The sequence below is a fragment of the Bufo gargarizans genome, chromosome 2, assembly GCF_014858855.1.
Source record: "Bufo gargarizans isolate SCDJY-AF-19 chromosome 2, ASM1485885v1, whole genome shotgun sequence".
Lineage (NCBI taxonomy): Eukaryota > Metazoa > Chordata > Amphibia > Anura > Bufonidae > Bufo > Bufo gargarizans.
The window spans coordinates 320,814,127-320,835,110 of NC_058081.1; the positions used below are offsets into that span (position 1 = coordinate 320,814,127).

General features: G+C 41.3%; 1 protein-coding gene across 1 annotated transcript in view; it reads right to left on the reverse strand.

Moving 5' to 3' along the window:
* Positions 1-300: 300 nt before the first annotated feature.
* The window catches only part of EEA1 (early endosome antigen 1), a 104,690-nt gene continuing 84,006 nt past the window's right edge, over positions 301-20,984 (reverse strand). Inside the window, 9 exon segments of the mRNA XM_044280509.1 lie at positions 301-5,495; positions 7,881-7,979; positions 9,594-9,714; positions 11,457-11,695; positions 11,843-12,028; positions 12,841-12,972; positions 13,220-13,405; positions 14,745-14,927; positions 15,366-15,551. Of these exon segments, the coding sequence (XP_044136444.1) occupies positions 5,373-5,495; positions 7,881-7,979; positions 9,594-9,714; positions 11,457-11,695; positions 11,843-12,028; positions 12,841-12,972; positions 13,220-13,405; positions 14,745-14,927; positions 15,366-15,551 (1,455 nt within the window). The 3' untranslated portion in view covers positions 301-5,372.

Below are 20,984 nucleotides of genomic sequence, written 5' to 3' on the forward strand. Positions count from 1 at the left end.
TGGGACCGCCGCCGATCAGCTGTTTGAGACGGCAGCGGCGCTCCAATAGTGCCGCGGCCTTCTCACTGTTTACCGCCGGCCCACTGACGTCACGACTAGTATCAACTAGCGTGGGCAGGGCTAAACTCCATTCAAGTGAACAGAGCTTAGCCATGCCCACGCTAGTAGATACTAGTCGTGACGTCACTTGGCCAGCGGTAAACAGTGAGAAGGCCGCGGCGCTACTGTAGCGCCGCTGCCTTCTCAAACAGCTGATCGGCAGGGGTCCAGGGCGTCGGAACCCCGCCGATCAGAAGCTGATGATTTATCCAGAGGATAGATCTCCAGTTAAAACAAAGTGCAGAACCCCTTTAATACAAGGACGTTACTAATGTATTGTGATTCTCCATATTGCCTCCTTTGCTGGCTGGATTCATTTTTCTGTCATATTATATATACTTCTTGTTTCCTTGGCTACGACCACCCTGCAGCAGTGGCCGTACTTGCACAATCTAGGCAAAAGCGACAGCCTCTCTGGAGCGCCGGTGCTCATACAGGCTGGTGCTTTTTCCTATAGTGTGCAAGCCCACACTGATGGATTGCAGGAAAAAAAATAGAACAAATATGGGTAACAACAATACATAAGTAAGTGGCTTTATACATAATAAATGCAATTTGCTGAAGTGAGAGTACCCCTTTAAAAAGCCTTGAAACATGACTATGGATACAAATGGATATCTCTGGTTTGGATAATATCCATATAGTCATGCTTCAAGGCTCTTTAACAGGTCAGCTACTGACCTACAGGTTGCAGTATTGACTTACATGGTAGGTACCTATGAGGTAGCACTAGAGCATTTTCTTCCTTCCAGAGAAGCGCTTATTTGCATATATCTTTCCATGTAGGACTCTCTACACCAGCTGGACGTCTGCAAGGAGAAAAAGCACCTTCCTACGATCTTAAAAGTGGATGGCGTCATGTGATACAGCAAAACCACTAGTATTCCCTTGAAACTGTTGCTGTCAATTCACTTACCAAGTAAAGAAAATGCAGATAATTAATATACAAGTATCTAGACTAACACCCTTTGATGAGAATTACACCTTAAAATCCTAATGTATAAAATATACTCTATGCATCGCCATGACAGACCGACATACTGCATACTCTTGTGGACTATGACTGGATGGAGGTACTGCGGTTTGTGGGTACTCTGCAAACATGTACTCCGAATGCACACAAAACAGCTGTACAGGTAAGTGCTTGCCAAACCCTCCATACAGCTGCCAGCATGGGGGACTGCCTCACAAAATACTGAACACCGACAAGCGCTGCGGCCTCCTCACAGCACTGTACATTGTATAGTGGACGTATTTGGTATTGCAGCCCAGGCCCATTCCCTTCTATGGGGCTGAACAGTGCCTAGACTGGAAGGGGTCCCCGAGTGTCGCACCCCCACCGATCACATATTAATGATCTATCCTGGGCATAGGCCATCACCATGAAGATTTTAAACAAAACCCTTTAAATAGCTGTCAAAATTTAGGAAATGACAATGAAAAACACCTTTACACCAACAAATTCAGCAAACCTTGATACAAAGTACTATTAGTAGTGAATATATCCATGTATGTATAGGTATACCACATGTTAATTGTCTTCTCTGCTCTCGGACTATGGCAAAGCCCTGTGGTAAGTCCACTGACTTACCTTCCTGTACGACCATGCCTCTACTTCATGACATCTCCGCCCTTATTTTATATACCCCCACATTCATGGTATAACTAGTACAGGGAGAGATGAAGGAGAAAGTAATGTATGGGCCGTCAGGTCATGCAAATCAATGGGAATAATAGGTAAAGCTAACCATAAAGACTTGGGGGGAAATTTATTAGAACTTATACGCCACTTTTTGGAGTATTAATGTCACCGATCGTTTTTTTGCGGCAAAATGTGCGACTTTTTGCCGCTCATGTCACTTTTCCCAAGTGCGCCTCCACCAGCAGTGACTAAGACTGGCGTCTAAATCACCGCTCTTAATAAATGTCCACCTTGGTGACTAAATGAAGAGTGTTTTCATGGCAAGGGTATAATCTGCAGAAAAACTCTTCAATGGATAGACTACGCTGTGGTCTTGAAAATCCGCAGATGCCCACAATCTACAGCTGACTGTACTTGAATTTCGGTACAAAATCCTCAACATAGACACTATGTTAACATAAGGGTATATCCATCCATTGCGAATACTTTGCTGATTTGCGTGCGGTAAAACCGCAGCATTTTACAGTATCAGCAAAGTGGATGAGATTTTAAGAAATCTCATGTACCCACTGTGAAAAGGAAATCTGCAGTGTAAGTGGACCTGCGGATTTTAAATCCAAAGCATGTCAATTTGTGCAGCAAAATCTGCAGCAGAACGCGGCAACAACCTGCGTCGGAACACCCATGATGTGTGGCTGTACCCCGAGGCTACAAACACACATGCAGTTTTTGATAAAGTGGTTCCAGCAGGAAGGGAACAATATATTTGTCCTTCGGTTATATTTCCTATTCTCTTTAAAGATACTTCTAGTTTTGGCTAAAAAGAAAACCACATCAAAAACTGCTTGTGTGATTCCTGCCTAAGCTTGGTTAACCAGATACTGCGTGTGGGGAAAGTTGGACTGAAAAGAGACGGAAATCAGAAGAGCGTCTCATACCATATGCTCGTTGTTAGCGAGAGACAGAAGTCTTTACTCAAATACAGAATATAGAACCACCTCCTAAAAATTACAATGGCTACAATCATTTAAAAAGGAAAAAAAATATAATATAATTTTTGAAGAGTAGTAAAGTTCACACATGACGACATATAGAGGAAACTGTATAATTTGTGATATGGGAACAGGTATGCTATAGGCATAAAGAATTTAGTGGCTGGTCGGCATGAAGATTCCTCTGTAAATAATTCCGGTATGTAAAAACCCTTTCACACAGACTGAAGGTCGGGACAATTATCAGGGATAAAAGTCTGTTACAAATGCTAGTTCAGGATAACTGCCCAGTGAAAATGTGCCGCCAATCACCCAGTGATTGGGCAAACGGTTATTAACGCATCTTTCACGCGTCATAGAAAATCGTTATTTGTTGGCAGCACATCACCTTGTGCTGACGACAAACAGGGAATCTGTATGGAGATGAACAGTGGCAGTAATGATCATTAGTCCTCATACACAGAATACAATTACTGCATGTAAATGCAGCTCTACTGCGGCTCAGTGAACAGGCAGTGATCAGGAATGAACGGTTTTTGTTCCATCAATGCCCTGTGTGTCAGTCCGGCCCGTATACTGAACAGCTTTGTTACTTTCAGAGGGACTTTCTAGTTTCAAAGCTTACAGAAGCACTCCAGGTTTTTTAATTTGACATATATTGCTAACTCACCACCGGTACTCTAGCAGTTACATCCGTCCGTTACACCCAGACATTTTGAATCTTTATTATGGGAACCTGGTCATAGGTTCTGCAGCCCAGAGCTTGTACTAATGTGTAGAAAGGAACTTGCTCCCTCCATGTGGCTGACTTCCTTTGAACTACAAGATGACATCATCATCACCAATAAAATCCTTCTGGCAGCTCTCAGACCCATCCTTCTGCATATCCTTGTATTATATTGAAGGTATAATGTACTCCTGGTTCTTTAGATAGGGGAGACAGCTATATAGTAGGTGACTGTATATAGTATTAGCTGCAGTTATATAATCCTCCTGAATCACACTGCCTGTACTATCTGTGTGTGCTGACTCTCCAGTATATTTCTAGGAGATGGAGCTTCACACTGGTTTCCCTGCCTCCTGCATGTAAGAGCTGACAGGGTAGACAGAGATGACATGGGAGAGGGCAAACCAGCTCAATCTGTATCACATAGGAAAACATGGAGACCCTGTAGTGTGTCACTATTCTCACATACTTTTCCATAATGTCAACACCTCATCCATTGCTTTACACAGGGAGATGCACTGATGAACAGTGAGCATTTTCATCTCGTATACATGATAGGATCAGCTGCTCTGACTGAAGGCACATTTACACAGGTCTGTTATCGAGGACAAGCATTCCTACAAAGGTTTGCTATTCTGTCTAGTAAAAAAAATAATAGAAACATGACAGACTCAGTAGAAGTCATGGAAGCTGCCACTTAATCTGTCAACTCAACGGTGAGTCCTGTAACTCGTCATGTTACACAGAGGCATAGGGTATGTTCAAATATCGTGGATTTGCCTATGGCAATAGGACCCACAGAAGAAATCCAACGCTCGCACTCAGATTTCAGCCTTGGATTGTCTGTGTTTGGGAGAACAAAAAACACCATTCATATGCATTGAAGGTGGAATATTGGAAAAGTGAATCCACACTCAAATCCTGAATATGTGAACAGGGCTTTACAGTGGTAACGTCCACAACTAACCATCTGTCAAACCATTTTACTGTCACTGTGTTGGATATGACATTCATAAACCACAGGCAATATTTACATATCATCGCAATATCAGATGTTATTTTGCACAATGCACCTAATTTGCTAAAAAAAACATCCCAAAACCAAACCTGTAAGTCTGGACACTGTATGAAAGAAGGATATAAAACTGTCTGGTACACAACAGTAGTAACTAAGTTCAAAGTCTTATTTTCCAGTCCTCATCAATGTTATTACGGCAGACACTGTCACATATGCAGAAAATAATCATCCAAATGACCCAAGCATGTAGGCACACCTTAGAACAAAGTGCAGGTTGAGAATACTGCCTGTTCAATCATATTTCTGCAGATTTCAACACACACAAGTACACAGCAAGTAATGGCCACTGGGGGGGGGGGGGCCGCATTACCCAATTTATCAAGTTCACATGTCTGTATGTGCAAATGATAAGAGGAGGGTGAAATGCAAATGTGCCTTTGTAGGTCTGCAGTGAGCGAGTGAGCATGCAGGTCCGGTAACACCAAGTAAGGCAGATCAGTACTGGGAAAAAAAATAGATCCTTCCGTGGAGTTACAGTCTTACTCCCAGGCAGCAACACTACATTTCAGACTCGTGTTTTCTTGTTCTGTCAAGGTGATGTATAAAAAATACATTGTTACTTTTCTGTTTGGCTATTATTTACAGGCAGCTGACAAGACGAAAATGGCGGCGACAGCAAAGATATGTGGGAGGGCGAGGAGGGATAGGATGCTTTCCTAACATGAAAAATACAATAATTTGACTTTTTGTAGCAATAAAACAAGTGAAAGGGTCATTTTGTGTTTTCAAATTTTACAATCTTCATCCAAAGGAATAAGAACTTTGAGTGCTTTATGAAGTGCAATAACAAAAATACTAAATGCAATTTGCAGAGATTTGTCTACAGATCCTTTCCTATCCCTGCAAATCGCTAAAACATGTATTACAAACACGGACTGGTTTTTTGGAGGAGGGAGTTAAGGCATTCCTTGAGGAACATTCTGCACAGAAGATATTTCCACAATGTCTACAGTGGTGCTGCAACAGAAAGGACAAAAATGGACAAAATGTTACTAATTTGACTTTCACTTTGACATTAGCTGCCAATTACGCCACTTCTTGTGAAATATTAATATAATAATAATACTAATCTACCATGCTCGACATAAAAAAAGGACACTAAGAATAGTAATGGCTTATCTTCAAAAAGGTTTGTAATTTATAAAAGTTTCTTAGAAAAGGGGCAGAATAAGTAAAAAAATAAAAACAATAAATACCTCACCGAGCCCCCTGCCGCAGGCATCCCAAAATTGGTGGCTCACTTGATTGGCTACACCATTCAGCCAACCAATAGCCGTTGTGGAGACTTGCCTCAGCCAGTGACTGGGGGAGCAGGCAGTTCCTGTGTTTCCAGATGGATCAGCGTTTAAAAGCCTATGGCCATGGGGGATCAGTGAGGTAAGTATTTGTATTTTTTCTAAGACATTTTTATTCCCTGGATAACGCTGAGAAATATTAACTATGAAGACATCTGCCATTTCCTAGGGTATGGCCAGTTTCCCATAGCCCCCAACACCTACCACACTGTCTTCATCACAACCCCTGTATATCTAACACCACATTTACATGCTTTATATTGGACGGATACCTGCAACTGTTGGGACTGCTCTACCTGGCAGCCATAAGCAGGGGTTAAAGGGGATTGTGCAGGAAGAATGTACTGATGACCTACCCTGAGGATAGTTCATCAACACCTGACTGGTGGGTGCCACTTCCTCTTCATTACACTACGTGTCCTCTTGACAGCGCAGTGTAATTGGAAGTACTCGCTCCATTCACATCGCCGCTGCAAGGGAGACGATGTGTAGTGTAATAAAGAGGAAGTAGCTCTTACATGGAAAGCCACCTCCTCTTCAAACAGTTGATAGCGGGGTGACAAGTGTTGGACCATTGTCGATCAGATATTAATCATTAGTACATACTCCCTGGACAGCGTCTTTAACACATCATAAGGTTATACAATACAGGCATATTCCAAATCAAAAGAGGATGTTCTACAAATAATTATTAAATCTCCCCTGTTAGAACATAACAATTTGTATGTAGATAATTTCTATTACACATGTTATGGCGCCCCCTGGTGTTCTATTAACAACCTATCAGAATGTCCATGTCATGTGCACAGTGCCTGTGGGCACACGTGCTCAGTAGTCCTCATGTACACGGGTGTTGGAATGATTCCTTGTTATTTTGCAGGCCAGCCAATAACAGATTTCACTGAATAGAAACGTAATTGCCTCCCACGATCACTACCCTAGCACTCTAGTGCTGTTTGCCGCGGCCTCTGTACATGGGTCCGGCAGCTTGTTTGTTGCAAAATTGAACCCTGTTAATAGCAATGCTCTTTTCAGTGCTCCTGATGAGCCATTATTGGCGAAACGCGTAAAGCGAGCAGAGCAACTTTAGCAGTCAGGGTGGGTCATGTGTGCTTTAAGTTAGGCCAATAGGTTGATTTGTGCCAGTATCACAGCCATTGCCTGCACTTGTCTATGTAGTGGACAGGACACACGCTTTGCTTTGGCAGGTTGCTAGATATGGACAGATTTTTATCAACTTGAGCTTTAGGTACACATAAAGTCAATTTTTCCAAGTTGTTTCGTGCCGTATCGCAGTTACTGCCTGTGCGCGTCGGACCCAGTTTGGACGCACATTGTGATGGCAGACTGTCTGATATGAGCAGATGTTTATCAACTTGAGTTAGGTGAGGGATCACCTGTAGCAATGTTGCAGGGACGCAGAGAGTCTCTATTGCCCTGAGTACCTACCTTGGGTGCACTGAACCCACAATTTTTTTATGAATCAATCTGCACCACGGTGACTGTGCAGCTGGAACTAATAGCGCTACAGTGGACCAGTGCGCGCGCCAATATTGGTCACTGAGTGGTGTATGCAGATTTATATTCTTTGAGGGTATTTATTTCTCTCTTTTTTTGTTAATCCTTTGTTTTAAGGCATATTTAATAAAGGTTAGTTTTAATCACAGCATCCCTTCATTGAATGCCAGCCAATAACAGCCAGCACGCTAGACGCTATTTTTTCTCCAATTAACATTTTTTAATTAGGTACAATATCTAAATGGAAATAAAAACATGAGATGGATGCCATAGCCAGTGTGTAACAGCAATATCAAGACACAAGAGCAGATTTTTTCACAATGATTTACAACTGAAAAATTGTTCTGTTCTAACAGAGTAAATTAATATTTAATTATAGGACATCCCTTAAAATGTTTGAATACAATAAACATAAAATATGACCATGGACGCCAAACTCTGCACTCAGTGGTGAACCAAGAGACCGGCATTCTGGTCAACTAGTATTAGTGATGCACTTACTGTTATATAAAGGCATTTTAGGACTTACCTTTCTAATTGTTACTGAAAACCCTTTCCCACACTCCCTGCAGTTCTGTACTTCATGGTCTTCAGTCCACTTCCTATTTAGTGCTTGACTGTGTTTTATCTGTAAGGTAAAAAAAACGGTGAAACTAATTAAAAATGGCCCTCTTCATGCACTTTATTGTAAAACTATTCTGTGTATGGTGCCAACCACTGGGGCTATAGGCTTAACAGTAAAATAAGTAAAGAATATTACAAAACTGAATTATGGCCCATTCAGAATAGTTTTTAAATACAAGTATTCCAAAAGTTAGGTACAAAAGGTTGGGTGAACTTAATGAACGTACGTCTTTTTTCAACCGTATTCACTATGTACTGTAACCATGTGGCGCTTTAAATAATTGTCTCTCATGTCTTCCCCATATACCTTCAGTGGGGAAAGAGGATAAAAACACTGCCAGACCTCTATGACTATGACATATCTCCTGGGGAATGAAGGATCAGGCAGGTGGAAACCCAACATGCCCAATTCACCTTTCCCACAATGTCAGTCACCAGGGGACTGTTGTGCTGCCCCATACACATTAGATGGTCAGTGAATCTCAGCAAGTTTAGCAGCTCTGGTTAACAATAACCATTATGCATGGTCAGTATTACACAATGTTAAGAACCGCGACCTTCCATTTTTGCGTTATCGTTTATTACTTCGAGCCTTACTGGAACCATAACTATTTTTGCATTTACATGCCGTATGAGAGACAACTTGTGCTTTTAATGGCACCATTTTATATTGCATACAATGTAGTGGGAAGTTAGAAGTTCCAAATGGGGTGGAATTGGGAATAAACTGCAATTCCGCCACAGTTTTATGGATTTCATTTTTTACGAAATGCGCTAAAACTTATTTGTTATCTTCTTTCTACAGAACATTATTGCAGCGATACCACATTTATATTCATATGATTTTATTTAGAATCTCCATATTCTGACCCCATAACTTTTTTATATGTACACCTGCTGAACTGTACGTGTGGGGAGCTCAATTTTTGTGGCGATCTGTTGTTTCTGATACCATTTTGGAGTGTCTCTTACCTTTTACCATCACTTTTTATTACATTTTTTGGGGGAGATGAAGCAACAAAAACTTCAAATCGTCCATTTTGATTTTTTTGCCCCCCAGTTACAGCATTCACTGTACGGGATAAATATGTTTATATTTTAATAGTATTTTGGAAAGTAAATAGGCTCCAACGTAACATTGCTGCCACAGAAACTCATCAGTCATAGCTGACCACGGCATATGAGGGGTTAGACGTTCATGATCGGTGATAGTGCTGATCACGGACATTGCCTCCATGTGTCTGCTGTTTAAAATAGAAGAAACCCAGAGGCTATGGTGCGCGTTCCGCTTCTGAGCAGCAGCAATCGTCCTTAAGGGGTAAAAGAGGTTGTACATACAGTCCTGCTGCTATTATACTCAATGAGAGCAGCGCTGCAGTGACTAGCACTGCCCATTACAGTGTTAACAGTGCTCTGTAGCTCCGGTGCCGACTACTGGCAATGGAGCTACACAGAACAGCTGATCGGCAGGAGTGAAAGATGTTGGACCCCAGCCGATCAGCTACTGATGTCCTCAGGATAGGCCAAGACTTAAAAAAGAGGCTGGTGAACCCCCTTAATTTAACACAATTTTCACAATGGTTAGTTCATAGAGAAAGGCATGCTGGGATAGCATCACCTGTAGTGACTGATTTTCTCTGCCAAGCTCCTCCATAGCATATGTGGTTTCATCGACTTTTTTCCGTAGCTCAACTACTTTGGCTTGTAGCTTTTCAATTTCTCCTTCACTCTTGATATATCTGAAAGAAAATAATTTGAAAAGTCAGGAAAACGAGCCTTTTCAACAAAAAAAACCCAACATCGCGGCCTACACAAGAAGAACCTTCATAATGGATATGTGTACTTGAGATCTTACAGAGGCTATACAGGGCTTTAATACTGATGGCATCCTCTGGATAGGCCATAAATATCTGATCAGTAGGGATTCCCACACCCCACACTTCCGAAGATCAGTTTCTTAATTGTAGCTCTATAACCTGGTGCTGAAACTACATGGCTCTGTCCATTGTGTAGTGGAAGGAGCTTGTAACTGCGTAGTTCCAGTTCCAAAGCTATTCTGGAACAGCCGATCAGCAGGGATGTAGGTTGTCGGACTATCGCCAATCAAATCTTTATGGCCTATTCTGAGGATAGGTCATCGATATTAAAGTCCTGGACTACCACAACAAATGGATTTTGATTGCTCAACAGTCTCGTGCTTCAGTCCTACAAGTTGACAGCATAGCTCAGAGCATTTTGTAAGGTCATGGTTCAACTGCAGAGAAAAAAACTGGGTGGTAAATCCAGTTATCCAAGTGAAAACCCACTGGCTATGGGTGAAGTGGCAAGATAAAAGGAAAACGCTTCCGAGAGAATATGGTGAAAGGCAATGACGCTGCTTTCTTCAGCAGAAACACTCAACTATCAGAAAATATATGTAACACTTTTCTGGAACACATTATTTTAGTCACTTGCCAATGGAATTAATTTGCTTTTAAAAGCCGCTAAACAAAACAACCACATAGAAGTCATTCCAAAACTAGTTTTGACATGTGCCTATTGGCTGCTAAAATCCATCAATTAGAGATGGCCATTAAAGAGTTTATCCGGTAATTAATATTGATGACCTATCCTCAGGATAGGTCACCGATATCAGACTGGCTGGGGCCTTACTCCCGGTGATCAGCTGTTTTAAGAGAACGCAGTGACCGTGCAAGCGCCGTGTTCTCTTCACAGTTTACCTGCTCACTGTCGACACTGCAGTGGTGAGCAGTGTAATTAAAGCTCCACAGTCCCTTACACTTCAATGGGAAGGCTCCATCCTATTCCCTTATTCATTCCAGATGTGGTGGAACTGGAAAACCGCAACTGTGCCACAGGTTTTATGGCTTTTGTTTTCATGACATTCCCTATACGGTAAAACCGACCTGTTCCCTTAATTCTCCAGGACAATATTATACAGCGATATCACATTTATATAGTTTTTCCAATGTTTTACGCTAAAAAATATATATATGGTAAACTTTGGGAAAAAAGTTTTTTCTTTGCATTCCATGATCTGAAGCCCCATCTATGGAGCTGTGTGAGGACTGATCAGCTGTTAGAAGAGGCCAGACACTCAATTAATGCCACAGCCTCTTCCTAGGCTATGTGACATTGCCGTACATCGGTCACATGGCCTAGTTCCAGTGAAGCCCCATTCAAGTCAAAGGAGCCGAGCTGCAATACCAAGCACAGTCGCTATATGGGGTGTCGTGCTGTGCTTGGTAATCTGCTGGGAGCTCTGGTGAGCAAAGCGGCTCCATGAAACAGCTTATAGGCAGGGGTGTCAGGACTCGGACCCCCACCAACGTGATAATGATGACCTATCTTGAACACCATCGTTTCATGGATAACCCCTTTAAGCTCTGCAGCCAGTGGTTTTTTAGAATGTCCTGAATGCTGAACTCCATGCTGGCCCATGGCAATAGCAGTAATGTATAACACAGTCACTAATGATCACCTTTCCAAAAGCACCCGCCTCTCCTCCTGGTTATTTTGGACTGTTGCTTCCAGCACTGCAATCTCTCCTCGCAAATCATCAGTTTGCTTTTCCAGCTCACCGACCCTTCGCTGACTGCTCTGCCATTCCTTCTTCAGGGTTGCCAGGTTTTCATTCAAAGCTGTAATCTGCATGGTCAGCTTAGACTCATTCTCTTCATGCTTCTTCTTTTGCTCCTCTTTTTCCTTTCCTTCTGCCGTCTGATAGAGACATACATGTAGATTAATAATTTTCAGACCTTAGACAAAGTTCTGATAATATGTGCAATTTTAATGAATAGGAATATACATTTCTCGTGAATCTCAAAATATATAAAGCCTATACCCAAAAAATTCATAACTAATTACCAGTTTCTCCCTTAGATCTGCATGCTGCTTCTTCCATTCCTCTTCCTTTTTTTTCAGTTCATCCTTCAGCACCTGCTGCTGGTTCTTTTCCTGCTTAAGGGCGGCCACGGAGCTCTCCATCTTCCCCTGCAGTTCAAGCTTCTGTTGGATAAGTAGCTGTTTGGCTTCTTCCAGACTGCTTGTTTTCTGTTAGGAAATCCGAGACAATTGGATACATTATCAGTATAGGGCCTCATGCACACGGACGTACTATGTTTTGCGGTCTGCAAATCGCAGATCCGCAAAACACGGGTAACAGCCATGTGCATTCCGTATTTTGGGATACAGAAAGTCTGGCCCTCAATAGACCAGTCCTATCCTTGTCTGCGATACGGACATTAGGACATGGTCTATATAGTTTTGGCGGGGCTACGGAACAGAGGTATGGATGCGGACAGCACACATCTTTAGCAGCCCCACTTAAGTGATAATAGGGCTCGAATGCGGACCCAAACAACATTTGTGTGCGTGAGGCCTAAATGTTTTTTTTTTTACTACTTATAAAAAATAAAGGGGGGGGGGGGGGGGAATAATTCTGACTGGTATCTCTGCTGACACCTCTGCTCTCTATCCCTCTTTACACTCTCCAACCAGTCTAAACGCTTTCCACTATCATCTCCAGCAGCCAACCAATTCCTGCTCTTTGCTCAGCCAATGACCTACAACTTTCATCCTCTCTTATTACAAACTCACACTTTTCATCTCTTTATTTTGATTACTTGTCATTTTACTTGCCCTATGTTAAAGTTCTGCAAAGTATGTGAACACTGCTTAAATACAGATCATCAAAAGATGTGCATGCTGAACCTCCTGCTCCATTCAGACGGGGTTATGGAACTCCCCTTCTCAGAATTTGAGGGAGCCCCAGCGATTAGACCCCCACCAACCAGCTAATTATCCCCTATCCTGTGCATAGGACTGGACACAACCCCTTTACCTACATGAGTTTGATAAGATACCTTTTGATAGTCTTGTCTGACATTCTTGAGTTCTTCTTTCTTCTTTGTGAGTTCTTCTTCTATCTTACACTTAAGGGCAGAAAGATTATCCACTTTCACTTTTTCATCACTTAGCTCCTTGTCTACGAGGGCCTAAAAACAGGACAAACGAACACAATGATAGTGTGGTCTCCCCCTCTTAGAGGTTATGGACAGTGGTTTAAGATAGCATACACCTTATATCCATTTTACACTATTGCTCCTAGAAATCAACAAAAAAAAAGTAAGGAACAAAAACAGTCTATAATACAACTGTATATAACAGTCTACAAGGGAAACCCCAAAATAACATACAGTAATGTGGTGAAATGGCAAATCTACATAGGATATACTGATTTACCTTCTGTTTTTGCAGTTCCTGAAGACTCTGGCCATGTTCTGCGAGTTGGTTTGTCTTTGTCGATAATTCCTGCTCAATAGTGGCCTTCATTGTAGTTAGCTCCTTGATCTGTTTCATTTGGCTACTTATTTCATTCCTGTTAGTCTTCAATTCCTCTTGGGCTAACACTAGCTTCTCCTCTAAAGACTAAAACATATTATTATATATTACCATCACGCTGACCGCTGATAATGCTTTTTCTTATTCATTTTAGAATAATTAAAAAAATTATTAAAATTTGATTCTGCAGCACGCCCAGGGACCAAATGGTTCCCCCCACATTGAGATCAAGGGAGCTGTTTGGTCGCTATGGCAGACTTAGGCCTTCGGAAGGCTCCGAGGCATGCCATAGTGAAGATCCCCTTAGACTTGATTAAAAAAAGAACACCGTGACTCTCCCACAGGCTGCAATATTAAATCATTGCAGTATATGGGAGCAGCAATCAATTATAAATTGCATGTTAAAAAAAGGAAAATGTAAATTTAAATGTTAATATAAAAAAAGCGTAAGGAACAATGTAAGGGACAAAAATCTAAATGGCCTATTCGCCAATTTGTTGGGGCACTTCACCTCCCAAAAATTACACTCTAGAATGATACCAATAACAATTAACAATACCAATAACAATTACAGATCGCCCCCACAAAATAAGCCCTCACACAGCTCCACAGACGCGATGAAACGCAAAAAATCCAGCAGCAGTGGCCGCACACTATAGGAAAAGTTATCGGCCTCTCTGGTGGCAGGGACCATGAGTGCACATAGGCCAGCACTTTTTGGGGGATTGCAGGGTGGTAATAACCCCTGGATATAAGCAGTGTATAATGTGATGAAAAAAATGTATGAAGCCAGCAAAAGAGGCAATATGGACAATCACAGTACATTAGTAAGTGTCTTATATTAACTTTCTCTGTATTATAAATGCCATTTGCTGAAGAATACTCCTTCAACAGGCCAGTTTAACTGCATAAGGAACTAGATAAAAATGAAATCCATAAAACTATGGCAGAATTGTGTTTTTTTTTCAATTTCACCACATTTGCAATTGTTTTCCAGAAAACAAACAAACAGAGAAAGGACAACATAAGAGAAGAAAAGATGCTCCAGAATTATGATTTCATGGGTAATGGAAGTATTTACTAGGTGACATGCCTGGAGAATGGACAGGCCCTCTTCAAGGTGCCCATACACATTAGATGAATGTCGGTTGAGTCCAGACCCTCCCCTAACTGAAGATGTTGGGGAAAATACAAAATCGGGCACATTACGTTTTAACATACCCTATCAAGGAAGATAAGCCCATCCTAGCAGTGTCTCTGCTTATTGAGAAAACATAAGTACGAAGGGTTGGAAGGAATAGCTCTGGGCCACAAGAGCTACTGAAGGTGTATGGCCACCTATACACACCACAGACAAATCTAATACAGTAGGGTACAAGAGCAAACTACTTCACCAATTTCAGAAACAAAGCATTTGCAGGCATACTTTAAGATCTTGTCGAAGAGCAGAAACTTCAGACTCTTTTCCATACATATCTGACTGGAGGATCCCCAGCTTTTCCTGGAGGCCTTCATTAGCATTCTGCAAATCAGACTGTTTTCCTTTCTCAGATGCCAGTTCCCCAGTTAATAATGTAATCTGCTGCTGTAGCTTTTCCATGTGTTGTACCTGAAACACAGGAGTAAAACAACCTTATCTAGGCTATGTACAACTAAAAGGAGCTTCAGCAAGGAGACAAAAAAAGAAACATAACACTGAATGCCGCAATATTCTTTCAGTCAATAAACTCCATCGCATGTGAGGACATTCGTCGTATGATGGAGCACAAAGTGGCTTCAATTTTAACCAGAAGCTATGTAGATGTGAGTAGAGCCTAAAAGAACTCCGATTACAGGCACCTTCTTCAGTTCTAAGCAGGATCCTGATCAGTGCTCAATTTTAGGGGTAAATATGATTTCATAAAATTTTTAACAATTAATCAAGGATTTGTACAAGAGGGTAACAGTATACATCCTTTTCAGACATTCTCATCTAGCATTTCAATAGTGAGTAGACAGGCAGTATACTCTAAATGAAAGGCATGCTGTAGAAGCAAGCGGCAAAGACCTTATCGGCCAACTGTGCGCTGAGGGACTGCATATCCTTTTGGTGCTGCTTCTTATTTTCCTCAGAAGACGCCTGGACCTTTTTCAGCTGTGTCAGATGTTCTTGCTGAAGTTTTTCCCTCTCTTTTTTAGAACTCTGCAGCTTTTCATTAATGGTTTGTATTTCAGTCTTCAACTTGGAGGATTCCTATAATGAGATGTTAGAAATATTGATATACTGCTAATAACATCAGTTCTAGAAAACAAAGACATTGTTAAATGTATATACACGGGGTTACCTCCAAGCCTAATATATATTAATGTTTACATTTATTTTGTCATTAGAAGTTCCACATTTAACAGGGTTGTCCCACCAGGCCTATCCAAGCACCAAGCTCCAAATGGAGAGGGGGTCGTTGATGCGTGGCTCTCTAATGCTACTGAAGTGCATGTGTGGCCACCTCTCCATTCTCAGCCAAGCCTGGCAGTGTCACGACCTGGAGATTGCAGAGGGTCCCCAACTATTAGACATTTATGGAATATTATGTGAATAAGTCATACATTTCCCAGATAGGCATACTGCTTTCAAGAGGACCTGACAGCTCTCCTGACATGCTAGTTTTAGTAAATAAGTGTAATCCAAGCAATATAAGAACTCTGGAGACTCTTTTCTTAGAACTATATATCTTGCCACTCCTCTGTTATTCCATATAGCAATGTATGAATAAATTGACAACTAGTTGGTAAAAGTACAGTGTGTCACTGTATATGGGTTGTCCGGCTTACACCCTCCTGTGCCTATAGAGCCTCTAACAATATTCACAAGCAACTGTCAATACAAACACCTCATTTCCTCTTTAGCATCTGTCCATATGCAATGAGATGGAAGCTTTTACAGGTAGGTGACAACCATCATATTATTACCATTTGTATAGCTGCAAACCACACTGATGACCATACACTCCTCAATACAACAGCTGGGCAATAGGATGGAGGTGAAGGATGAATATACCCTGTCCAATCGTAAGTATCTTACATTGTATTACACAAGGCAACATATTTTTATCTATGTAGACCATCTTATACGTTAAAGTGTGCATGTAAGAATCTTCATTAACTGCTACATGGTTTAAAGAATGCAGAAATTCCCCTTAATAGTCCCTGATTTCCATCACCAAAAATAATCCGCCGATGGCCTAGGTATGTTTAAAGTGCATAAGACGGGTTTAGCGGTATTAGCAAAATGAAAGTGGCAAATTTCCTCCTATATCATTTTTTATAGAATAGAAGGAAATACTCCAGCAATGTGGTTGTAAGATTGTTGGCGTTTATCTAGAAATGCGGCTGTACAGATCATGGGACGTTTCGGCCCTACTTGGCCTTTATCAAACTACAGCAAAAAGAGCTAAATAACAAAAAATTAATAAAACTAAATAAATTACAACAAATTGGTAATTACACGTATAAAGTCACAAATAAAGTCACTTCCATATATATGTGAAAGTAATAATAAGGAAGATGCTCTGATACACGGTATTCTTCATTATGCATATATAGTGAGAAGATAAATGAGCCAGAGGGAAAAAAAGCTATTTACATACAGTAGACATTGTTCAGAATATGTCCCAAAAGGGTAAGAAGGTATTAAGTACAAGGTCCCTAAATAATATTTACCTGGTGCTGCTAGAGATAGAAAATGCAGTAAATGTGCCTCAGCACTATAGAATGTGCGCCACGTGTAAGGGATGTAGCGTGCCCTTTAAAATGCACGCCTGTCATTAGCGCGTTTTGAGCATGCACGTTGGGGGAGGGAGCGTGTCGAGCCTCATTATGGATAGAGCACTTCTATATGCGAACTTTGTGCATGCCGTTAGTGAGGGAAGCGTCTCAAGCCTCATTTTAGAGTGGATGCGAGCCGGAGCGCTCCTCTATCAGATTGTATGTGATCAATGTAATACGGTTGGGCAGAGGAGAACAAATGGGGAACAGGGAGGAAAATAGGAATAAGAGCAAGTAATAAATAAGTGATAGGGGCAAAATAAGTACTGTAATAAGGACCATAAAAGACAATAAATAAAATGGGAGGCAGAGACCTAAGGAAAATATGTAATGAGAAAGAAGAGAATGTAGTATAATGGGTCTACTGGACTATGAAGGATACTAGGCCGCAATCCACAATACGGTAAAAGTTTCCCCATCCAGGGCTTTTTTACATGCGAATCCAACTTTATAGTGTACTTACAGAAATGTCCCTGTGGTAAAGTTTATGTGGGGGAGACGACACAAAAAATTCGGGACCGAATAAGCCAACACAAGTCCAGTATTAGGCGGAAAAAACTACTTTTACCAGTACCAGCACACTATGACTCGGCGGGCCACAACCTCTCCCAGCTTAAATACTAAGTAATTGAACATATCACACCATTTAGAAGAGGAGGCAATAGAGCCAAACAAATGAAAATCAGAGAGGCATAATGGATCCACAAACTTGATAGTTTGGAACCAAAAGGGTTAAACGGGGAGTATGAAATCCAGAGTTTCATCTAATTATGTAGAAGATATGCCTAAGGTTTACCAACATACATTGAACATATAGCTATATATCATAATATGTGTATAATAATTATAGAAGCCTGCTGCCAACTAGTATCCTTTATAGTTAAATAGACCCATTATACTACATTCTCTTCTTTCTCATTACATATTTTTGTTAGGTCTCTGCCTCCCATTTTATTTATTCTCATTTATGTTCCTTATTACAGTACTTATATTGCCCCTATCACTTATTTATTACTTTCTCTTATTCCTATTTTCCTCCGTTTCCCATTTATGCTCTGTCCAACCGTATTACATTGATCGCATACAATTAGCTGATAGAGGAGCGCTCCGGCTCGCATCCACTCCAAAATTAGGCTTGAGATGCTTCCCTCACTAACGCGCATGCGCAAAGTTCGCATATAGAAGTGCTCTAATTCATAACAAGGCTCGACACTCTCCCTCCACCAACGAGCATGCGCAAGACGCACAGGCGTGCGTTTTAAAGGGCACGCTACATCCCTTACACGTGGCGCACATTCCATAGTGCTGAGGCACGTTTCCTAAGCGCACATTTACTGGATTTTTGATCTCTAGCGGCACCAGGTAAATATTATTAAGGGACCTTGTAAATATTATTAAGGATAACGGTCATATTTTCATAAAAAAATAAATAGAAAATATTTTAGCATATGTTACTGCTGCAGCAGCATTATGCATAAAGCCATCCTTAGTTTCTTTACTTACCGCTGTTTTCCTTGAGTTTTCCCCTTAGTTATGGCTGTTTTGAATCCTACATTATGAGGATCTTCTCAAGATGGCTCCTCTGCCAGTTCTCTGAAGCCAAAACTGCATTCCCTCAAGGTCACATACAAACTTGCTGTAGCCAGCAGCTTCCTGCCAGCCAATCAGATTGGATTACTGAGAGACACGCCTCCTCACTCTCAAGACTAATGCAGGCATGCAGTGTGAAGGACCGCCCCTCGGTCTTCCTAGCCGGAGACAGATGAGCCATAGCAACAGTCTTTTAAGGGAGCAGTGGAAAGGGACAGGGGACATTAATGAAAGCTGTTGTTATAAGGTAATTACAGATCATTGACAATCATTGACAGACTAACTCAGGTATATATGCCTGGCTCTAATAAACTAGCAAATAAAGAAAATATGACAGTTACCCTTTAATACCTTCTTACCCTTTTGGGACATATTCTGAACAATGTGTACTGTATGTAAATAGTTTTTTTCCCTCTGGCTCATTTATCTTCTCACTATATATGCATTACGAATAATACCATGCATCAGAGTATCTTTCTTATTATTCCTTTCATATATATGGATTCCACAACCAAACCAAACCTTGCTCATCCATTAAGAACTAGACAATTTAAATTTGTAGCCCTGGGACAGTTGTTGCTCTAAGTGACGTTATTCGTGACTTTATATGTGTACAAACCGGATTCCCCAAAAGTTGGGACACTATACAAATTGTGAATAAAAACTGAATGCAATGATGTGGAGGTGCCAACTTCTAATATTTTATTCAGAATAGAACATAAATCACGGAACAAAAGTTTAAACTGAGAAAATGTACCATTTTAAGGGAAAAATATGTTGAATCAGAATTTCATGGTGTCAACAAATCCCCAAAAAGTTGGGACAAGGCACTTTTCACCACTGTGTGGCATCTCCCCTTCTTACAACACTCAGACGTCTGGGGACCGAGGAGACCAGTTTCTCAAGTTTAGAAATAGGAATGCTCTCCCTTGTCTAATACAGGCCTCTAACTGTTCAATCGTCTTGGGCCTTCTTTGTTGCACCTTCCTCTTTATGATGCGCCAAATGTTCTCTATAGGTGAAAGATCTGGACTGCAGACTGGCCATTTCAGTACCCGGATCCTTCTCCTACGCAGCCATGATGTTGTGATTGATGCAGAATGTGGTCTGGCATTATCTTGTTGAAAAATGCAGGGTCTTCCCTGAATAAGATGACGTCTGGATGGGAGCATATGTTGTTCTAGAACCTGAATATATTTTTCTGCATTGATGGTGCCTTTCCAGACATGCAAGCTGCCCATGCCACACGCACTCATGCAACCCCATACCATCAGAGATGCTGGCTTCTGAACTGAGCGTTGATAACAACTTGAGTTGTCCTTGTCCTCTTTGGTCCGGATGACATGGCATCCCAGATTTCCAAAAAGAACTTTGAATCGTGACTCGTCTGACCACAGAACTGGCCCAGTGACAACGCCTGAGCTTGTGGATCTTGCTTAGAAATGGCTTCTTCTTTGCACTGTAGAGTTTCAGCTGGCAACGGCGGATGGCACGGTGGATTGTGTTCACTGACAATGGTTTCTGGAAGTATTCCTGAGCCCATTCTGTGATTTCCTTTACAGTAGCATTCCTGTTTGTGGTGCAGTGTCGTTTAAGGGCCCAGTATGGTTTTACGGCCTTGACCCTTACGCACAGAGATTGCTCCAGATTCTCTGAATCTTCGGATGATGTTATACACAGTTGATGAAGATAGATGCAAAGTCTTTGCAATTTTTCGCTAGGTAACACCTTTCTGATATTGCTCCACTATCTTTCTGCGCAACATTGTGGGAATTGGTGATCCTCTACCCATCTTGGCTTCTGAGAGACACTGCCACTCTGAGAAGCTCTTTTTATACCCAATCATGTTGCCAATTGACCTAATTAGTGTTAATTGGTCTTCCAGCTCTTCGTTATGCTCCAATTTACTTTTTCCAGCCTCTTATTGCTACTTGTCCCAACTTTTTGGGGATTTGTTGACACCGTGAAAATTTGAATCAACGTATTTTTCCTTTAAAATGATACATTTACTCGGATTAAACGTTTGATCTGTCATCTACGTTCTATTACAAATAAAATATTGACATTTGCCATGTCCACATCATTGCATTCAGTTTTTATTCACAACTTGTTTAGTGTCCCAACTTTTTTGGAATCCGGTTTGTAATTACCAATTTGTTGTCATTTTATTTTTTGTTATTTATCTCTTTTTGCTGTAGTTTGATAAAGGCCAAGTGTGGCCGAAAAGTCCCATGATTTGTACAGCCGCATTTGCAACAGCAAGCGGAGTGCC